At 39.3% G+C, this 9,307-nt stretch overlaps 1 protein-coding gene across 1 annotated transcript; it reads right to left on the bottom strand.

Annotated features, from left to right (window-relative positions):
• Nucleotides 1-6,323: 6,323 nt before the first annotated feature.
• F5147DRAFT_553294 (uncharacterized protein) lies at nt 6,324-6,617 on the bottom strand (the record flags this gene model as incomplete). Its single annotated transcript, XM_041430441.1, has 1 exon — nt 6,324-6,617. A coding segment is annotated over one exon (294 nt), but the record flags the coding sequence as incomplete, so codon positions are not given.
• Nucleotides 6,618-9,307: the final 2,690 nt, after the last annotated feature.

The raw sequence follows: 9,307 nt of genomic DNA, 5'->3' as shown, positions 1-9,307 counted from the left end.
TCACCAAACATCCAAAAAACATTAATTGAGAAGATAGAATTTTCCCCTCATTTTGTCTGTCAAAACATTGAAAAAAGTAATTTATGTTTTAATGATTTTCTATGTATGGGACATGATGCAAAAATTGATCATGTTCCTTCAAGGATAATGCTATATTTTCCATCTATTGTCCTGTAAATAGCAGCTTACAATAATGTTGGTTTTCTTCTCTGTATTTTCAAATATACTCATCTGTTAAGGCCAATATTCAAGGCAAAGATTGAAAAGAGCCAGCTGGCCACTATTCACTCATATATAAAGTTGAAGTGTATTCTAACTGGTGTTAGTCAAACAGTCGCCACAACAGAATCTAAATCTGTTTCATGATTGGACTGTGTCCATATAGGTTCAAAACCTACCAAAGATATGTTTTTTTCTGCTACTGGATTCATGTTTAGGTGGTTTTCTTGAAGGTCCATCTTAACTGATCTTGACCAGCTGGTTACTGCATTTCTTCTTCTTTAAAATACATCTTCAAGGCTCACCTATATACAATCCTGCAAAGACTTATTTTTACTGGCTTTGGTTGCAATAAAAGCAGAATAAAAGAATCAACAGTGACCATACTATTGAAAGAACTAACAAAATGCAGATCAATGTGCCTTAAGGATTCACTTCTGAGTGAGTTCATTGGAAGTCCATCTCACTGGTCTTAGTCAAGCAGTTTATACAACAGAATCTAAATCTGTTTGTGTGAGTTCAAAACCTGCAAAGGATGAAATTGTCAAGTGATCATCAGAGTCAAAATCTATCTCTCTTAGGCTATTGTAGGCTTGAAACCTGCCAATGATGAAAATTTTATTTTCTATGAAAACACACCTTAAACTATGCTCATGGTTAGTTTGCTTTCAAGCCCACCAAAGTTGCATTTAGCCAAGTGGTTATTATGACAGAATCAAAATCTGTTTCTATCAGAGTACAATAGGTTTGAAATCTGTTGAATGTTGTATTTTTTCCATAAAAACATATCTTGATTATATGCTCATAGACAGTATCTCAGACAGTGATCTTCCTTGGTCGTAGTCAAGTTATCACAGAGTCAAAATCTGTTTCTCTTGGACTTTGGAAGTTTGAAATCTACCAATGATGATATTTTTATTCTATGAAATTACACCCTGACATTCCCTCATGGATTGATTTCTCCAAAACCCACCATAAATGCTCTTAGCCATCTAATTGCCACAATGGATTCAAAATATGTTCCAATCAATGCCATATACAGGTATGTAATTACAACTTACCACCAGGCTCAGTTCAAAGCACAACTTGCACTGTTATTTTTTTCTATACTATTGCATTTGATCCTGGGGTGCAGTCTGGGAATAGTTTTGGAGGTCAGTCCCAGTGAAAACCAGATAGTGTGGAAATGTGTGAGAGCATGCCATATTGTTCACCACCAGCTGAAACTACCCTTGCATGATCTCGACAAGGAATCCAGATGAATACACGATGCAAAAGGAGTCCATATTGTGTGTTGTCGTTGTAAAAAAACAGATATAGGCCGGGCAAGTATAGGGGAGCAGTATGTTCAGCCCAAGGGCTTCTGATGAGGCCAAAGCTCAGGAGAAAGTGAAAGTGATGCAGACAACAGCAGATAGTAATTCTTGGACAGCAGGTAGGAAGTAGGGAATCTAATACCAGGAGTTTTTGACAAAATTAGAGCCTATAACTACCTATCGGAGGCATCAGGCATACTGGAATAGCAAAGCAGTGAGTATTTGGTAGAAACTGTGTGGGGTTTGGACTGCAGGTGTCAGGGTACTAGGTGGAGGAAAATATAATTATGTAAGCAGCAAAAGTGTGAACCTATTGTGAGAAAAATGACTGTAAATAAAGGTGTAACAAAATAGGCCAATATAGGCTCAGCTGGAGGCCAAGTGCTATATTGTGCAAGAGTCGTTCAAGTTGTTTCTATGCAATGTGGCACTCCCTTGCATTCCTTATAAGCAGTTTATATCATATTGCTTCAAGTTGCTATCATTACTATTAATAGTACAAATACAAATATGGTGCATTGGAATGGTATGAAATGAAAGCAGTCAAAACAGTGCATGAAAACAATGGAACAAAAGCAGTAAAGCAGTCTAAGTAGCATACAACATGTGCATTCAATGCATTGAGTACAAGATACTGTTAATGACTGCCCTGACTGTATTCTTGATCCAGCATTTGAAGAAACATGAGTAAAGATTTGGATCAATACTGGAAATACAACCTGCAGCAATACCTACCAATTTAATGGCTTCAGAAGAGTAAGATCAGCATGATACTAGTGGTGAGAAAAAAAGTGTTGACACACATTGCACTGTTGGGCATGCACTCAGTCTCATAGTATTCAATAATATATTGGCTTGAATATTGTTGACAGAACTTACTAAGGCAAACACTCTGAGTTAGAGTGCTACTATTGAGGAAACTCCAGTGTTTAGGACCAGGGCTCGAGTGGATTACTAGCTGCCTGTGGTATTATTGTATGGAGAAATATAGAACAAGAGAGGTGTTGATGATATCATGAAGGTGGACTTTAGATTTGAAAAGCTTTTGTTACTTTGCGCACTGCAGTGACATATATATGCAAGCAGCAGATAGCAAATGTAAACATTGCAGAACTCATGTAGATGCAAAATAAGTGTAAGGAAAGCAGAATTGATGCAAATTTTGTGCAAAGTTCATGCATTTGTATGCACTGCACTCACAAGAAAATACTCATTATTTGCTATCAATCAGATCTACAAGATTTGGCACTTTGCATAACACTCGCATGCTCTCACATACTCCTGCACTGTCCAGTTTTCACTAGGGGTTAGTGATGAGTGTGAGGTCAATAATCTAAGCATGGGAAACAATGTCTGAAGGTATAATTATGATGTTTGATACAAAAGCATCAGGTTCATCGATGTCAACTAAAAACTATGAAATATCAGGTTTGATCCCTAAGTGTCAGAGAATGGCTCTCCTCTACTTGGATGATGAATGATACTTGTGGAGACTGCAATATTTATGTAGATACATAGAAATCCAGGAACCTACAGGCAAAAGTAGTAGCACAATGTTTCAGATCTCATATCCTATATAATAAGACATGAGGTGCTGCAGACTTGCAATATCTAATAAGCTGATAGGATGTTCAATTTTTGGGTTTGGTGCATATTGAGTTGGGTATGATGAAGAGTAACTTAGGCAATGCTTAGCAGTTAACATGTATCAGAAAATAGACCTCTATGAGGCCACAGAGACATGAGTCTCTACACCACTCTCAGTTGTCCAACTTAGTGTACAAAGTGCTGTTAGCTCTCTGGGCTGCTCACCTGTTTTGCCCATAAAAGAAGACCTCTCTGTTTAATCTCAAAATTGACTTCCTTGGACACCATATTTCCACATGAGGTATAGAACCAGATAAGTTGAGGAGGCCCCACCTTCCCCAAAGTGCACATAAGGGGAGTGGAGGGCCGGACATTACCAACATAGTGTAAATTGTTAGTTTGCTGAGAAAAGTTGAAAAGTTGAAAAGTCCTTCTTACAGCTATAAGAAGGGGAAATTTTCACTATAGCTCATCAGCAAGTTTTTGTTGTTTAAATAAGGAGGATGGAAATCATCAGTCATTATCAAAATGTTATCGTCCAATGTCAGTTCTGGAAAAAAAAACCACAAGAATTATACTGTGGGATCTTAAAAGAGACCTATTTCCTATCTTCTGTACATCATATGAACAGTAAATACCATGCTGTCAAAACTATTTTCTCATGTAGAAGAAATTAGCATTGTAACCATCAAAGAACCAAGCTAACAATAGATAGATCATTCATCACATGGGCAGGTACCAGGACAGTTGAAGGCCAGTGAGGCCAGAAAGGCTAGATCCAAACAGAATATAAAGAACTGCTTCTCAGGGAACCAAAGAAGCAAGGAATCACCCAAGCTTCTAACCCTAAGGACGTGCCTAGGCTGGTCCAGATCCTTCATCACATCAACTTTCTTTCTCACATTGGTAGGTTCCAGACCTGGCAGTGGCCAGCTTAGTAAGTGGTGTGATTATGAGAAAACACCATGTGACACAATCCTGTGGGAAAGTATCACATGATAAATAGTTTTTATGAGATTTATCTGCAACTCCAAGAATTCATTAAAATCTCTGGAGATTGCTGCAAGCGCACCCACAATGTGGGTGGCAATCAAATGGGGATTCTAAAAACAGAATCACCATGAGGTAATCTAGTCTGATTAGGTAGATATTGTAACCATACTTGAAAAAAGTATCATAGTTGCTTATATTTAGTCCTAAAGACTGTTAGAGCTGTACTCGGAGGGTTAATAGATCTGAAAGGGCTTTGGCCTCATCTTGTGCGCTGTACCCCTTACCCAAGTATGTGCCCTTTCAATTTTGGATGAAGTCCAAAGGGGAGTTCTGGTGAAGTCCAGAGAGAAACTCCGGATGAACTCTTTGGCTGGATTGCTCAATAGAGCACCAACGGACTTCCAGATAAGTGTGGGAAAGCACACTGGAACTACTTCTGGAGTGAGGGGATTAATGGTAAGACTACTGGAACGAGTTCCAAGTAGAATGGATGGAGGACTTGACCACTGGATGAAGTCTAGGGCAGGATAGGAGCCAAGCTCCGGAGGGAAAGGAGATCTGCAGGAGTCAGAGGACATGATAGGATAGGTCCAAAGGTAGGAGGAGTGGAGTAGTGAAGGATTGGACGAGATGGATGGATGGATGGATGGAGGAGTGGAGCTCTGTGGATCTAAGGGGTAGTGTGAACTACTATGGTGGAGTAGGTCTAGAGGTTGTGTAAGGATAGTGTAGACTACTCTGGACAAGATCCAGAATAGAAACAAACAAAAGCAATGATTAGACTGAGGTCTGCAGGAGTTGTACTACAAGTTTATATACTGTAGGTAGCATAACAGAAGATCAGTAAGCATAGTCCGAGGCTATGTATGTAGCACACAGAAACACATTGGTAAGTACAACAGAACATAGGTTTGATGAACTCGGAGATGAAACTTGTACAGAATACATTATCAAGATGGAAGCAGAGATAACCGATGTAGGACTTGGAGTCCTTGTGGCCTTGTAGAGGTCTATTTTCCAATGCATATTGAATGCTAATCATTACCCAAATCATTCCCTATCATATCCGACTTGATATGCACCAAATCCAAAAACATCGGACATCAGACATCAGGTTTCGCATCGGCCTATTGGATATCATGCGCACTCATCCTACCTATGTCCAGTCTCATTGCGCTAGCCCCACTAGATGCATAGTTACTTGTTTTCACATCCCTAACATTGTCGACCACATTATTACATGTATTCCCATAGTCCGCAGTACATCATGTCTTATTACATAGGACATCAGACCCAAAATATTGTGCTACTACTTTTGCCTATAGGGTTCTGGATTTCTACATATCCACATAAATATTAGACTCCCCATAGCATCATCATCATCCGAGTAGAGGAAAATCATCTCTGACACTTAGGGATCAAACCTGATATTTCATAGTTCTTAGTTGACATTGTGAATATCATCATTCCTTCACCATCCATATCCATCATCATTATTATTGTGCACACCGCTCACTTTCCCGATGCTCGCTATCGTGTAGCTATTAGTTTCCGATACACTGAACCCAAACCCGATAACCCAAAACCCAAAAAACATCGGACCTGACGCTTTTGCATCAGACATCATAATTATACCTTTGTACATTGTTTCCCATGCTTGGATTATTGACCTCACATCACTCACTGACCCCCAAAACTATTCCCAGACCGCAGACCCCTGGGTCAAATGCACTTGTCTCACTAAGTATAGCAGATAGGCAGTGCAAGACCACAACATAAAGATATCAGTTTGGAGCCATCTTTGTATAGCTCCACTCTGTGTTGTATACCTACACCGAGAGCCGGAGACACAGGTATATCCTAAATGGGGTAATGCACAGGTGCACGGGAATAGTTTCAGATAGGACCACAAATGAGATCTGAAGGTCTGAAAGCCAGGGATTTGGATAGGACATAGATGAGAATTGGATGGAGTATGGATTGGATGTGTGAACTGGAGTGGGTGGGGATCATATGGATATGTCCGGATATATGAGGATTTGAACAAGATATCATAGTGGAAGTGGGGTGTAGAAACCAATATATGACAAAGACTATCAATTCATCTGAAATGGATCTATAAGAAACTAGAGGTGTTCACATGTCCTCGTCAAAGAGAATGTCGGTGAGATTGTCGTTGAATGTTTGCAGCATGTCAGAGAGTGCTGACTTTTTCCAGGTATTTGAAAGGTCGAATAAGTTTCTTGTTTGTTTCCTAGATACTAAGAATCTGTGGTCACACAGCCCAGCTTTGTAAATGTCGAAAATGCGCCCAGACAGGAAGTCACTCATCCACTTCCTTGGGGCTGTAGATGGTGTGGGCTGCAGCCACTCTTCCATAGGTTTGTTAATGGATTTATGAAGCTCTCTCATTTGTTCATATTTATGTTCAAGATGAGAGTGCCAGGGGCCAGTGATTGCTTCTCCAAGCTCTTTGACATTGAAAAGTGTCCATGCTAGATTAGGACAAAATGTTTGTTGTTCCTGCATTTTCATTGCTTAGATGTTTATTCCAATGCTTTTGGAAGTCATCTTTCACCCAATGTTTCAGAAGATTATGTGGATAACCGCAATGGATGTATAATGACATTAAGTCAGAAATACTCTCAGTAGAATGGGACTCATTCTTTAGAACCTTGTCAGTTTCAAAAGCCCAATCTTTGAAGAAGGCACCCCAAAGGTTTGCAATGTCAGGGGAGCAAGTGACTCCCATGGCTAGACCTTGCATTTGGTGGTAAGTGATGCCATCATACTTATGTAAAAGGTTATAATTAGCCAATCGAATCACACGATTAAAAACTTCTTTTTCCTGAGATTTTTCTGGGTATCCAAGATCATATATTTGGACCATTAGGTTGATAGTATGATCAAGGGGTAGGGATGTGTAAAAAGCTATGACATCACCAGTAACCAAGAATTTCTTTTGGTAAGGGTTAAAATGTGTTTTTGCTAGTTGTTGCACCAATTGCTTGGTTTCTTTCAGAACATGAGGCACTCTGTCTAAGAACAGTTTTAAACACTTCAAAACATATTTAGCTGCTGGTGCTTGTGCACATGAATGACACAGTACAATTGGTCTAAATTTGACTGGTTGTTTGTGTATTTTTGGAATCCTGTAAAACCTCAGTATGGCCTGTTCCAAATTACTATCCTCAGAACATTTAGATACAAGGAATTTGCACAGCTGTTCATTTGCTCCAGCAGCTTCCACTAGTTTAGAAAGCTTGCGAATCTTTGCTACTGTTTCATCAAGGATGAGTTGGTGTTCTGTAGGATCTATGATTTCATAGCTATTCCTGTCGCCTAAGCATGCCTTGCATCTGTCTGTGAACCATTGTCTCGTGATGATTGCACATCCAAGATTTTTGTCTGTCATGGTTACCATGTAATTGCAAGCGGTAAGCATTGCTTTAAGTTTAATCAGATCTAAAATTTGAGATCAATTAGATTTAAAAATCCCACTTAAGGCCCTGGAAGTGGATATATGTTGTTCCACAAATTCCTTTCCTTTAGCAAGACCATGCTCAATGTATGAATCCAATTTATCAGCTTCCTTTTGTCTAGGAAGTTTTAAATTGTAGTCTGGGTTATAATCAGTAGGAACTTCATCAAGTTTGCCATGCACCATTTCTCTTATAAAATACACTTTCTATCGAAGACATTTACAGAAGTCATTGTATGCATTGATAATAAGTCCATCATCATATGGACAAAATAGCATATATTGTAGTCCTACACCAAACATCCTACAAATTGAGGTATCCAACATTACACCAGGTCTGATATGCACATCATGATATATCTTGGCTGCCCTCTTTACTTCTGGAGGGGCTATCTTGATAAGTAGGTTGATTGCAATCCTAGTGGGGATGTTAGGTATAGAGTCGGAATATGTAAGCAGATTACTGCAATTGACATATTTTAAAGTATCTTTTACTTTCTGGACCACTTCTCTTTCCCTTTCTTGCTCTTGAAGCTGGCAGAAGGTTGTTTGGAAGATCCTTTTACTTTTTTGTTTGGGTTAGATTTCTTCTTCTTTGGAGCTTAAACCTTCGCCTTCTCTGCTGCTTTCTTCTGATTCTTCCCCCTGGATGCATTTCCTGGGAGTTAATGAGTTGTTGTGATGATTAGACTTCAAGCACAACAACCCACTTTTTTTATCAGAGTCTGTTAATTTGAGCTTTGAAAGTGCTGCAGGTTGTATTTCCAGTATTGATCCAAATCTTTACTCATGTTTCCTCAAATATCTGGATCAAAAATACAGTCGGGGCAGTCATCAATGGTACCTTGCACTCAATGCATTGAATGCACATGTTGCATGCTACTTAGACTGCTTTACTGCTTTTGTTCCATTGTTTTCATGCACTGTTTTGACTGCTTTCATTTCATACCATTCCAATGCACCATATTTGTATTTGTACTATTAATAGTAATGATAGCAACTTGAAGCAATATGATATAAACTGCTTATAAGGAATGCAAGGGAGTGCCACATTGTGTAGAAACAACTTGAACGACTCTTGCACGACAACACACAATATGGACTCCTTTTGCATCATATATTTGTCTGAATTTCTTGTCGAGATTATGCAAAGGTAGTTTCAGCTTGTGGTGCACAATGTGGCATGCTCTCACACATTCCCACACTGTCCAGTTTTCACTGGGATTGACCCCCAAGACTATTTCCAGACCACAGACCCCTGGATCAAATGCAATTATCTCTCAAGTATAGAAAAAGATAATAGTGCAAGTTGTGCTTTGAACTTAGTGATGGAAAAGTCCAGTTTGGTCCAGTTCTCCAGGAAATTCAGAGAACTGTGGACCAGACCTTCAGTTCAGTCTAATAATGGTCCAGTTCTGGTTCAGCAAGAGTTTGAACTGAGAACCGGACCAACAAAAAGATACAAAACATTTCTTGCAAACATAGCTAGGGACAAAAGTAGGTAAACTAGTACTACATTAGATCAACTCTTCGTCATCTTCATCATGGAGTACAGCAATTAATGAATTTAGATATTGTTTAGTATCACTAGCAGCTGAGAAGTGTCCGTTGTGATATGCACTCTTCAGCAGCTGCAAGCTCTCAAATACATCCTTCTTGAGAGGATTGTATCACTTCATGCTAGTTGGGCCACCACTCGAGAATGCATGCT

The sequence above is a fragment of the Suillus discolor genome (assembly GCF_016758755.1).
Source record: "Suillus discolor strain FC423 chromosome Unknown F5147scaffold_30, whole genome shotgun sequence".
Taxonomy (NCBI): domain Eukaryota; kingdom Fungi; phylum Basidiomycota; class Agaricomycetes; order Boletales; family Suillaceae; genus Suillus; species Suillus discolor.
This window is presented reverse-complemented; position numbering and strand designations above follow the sequence as displayed.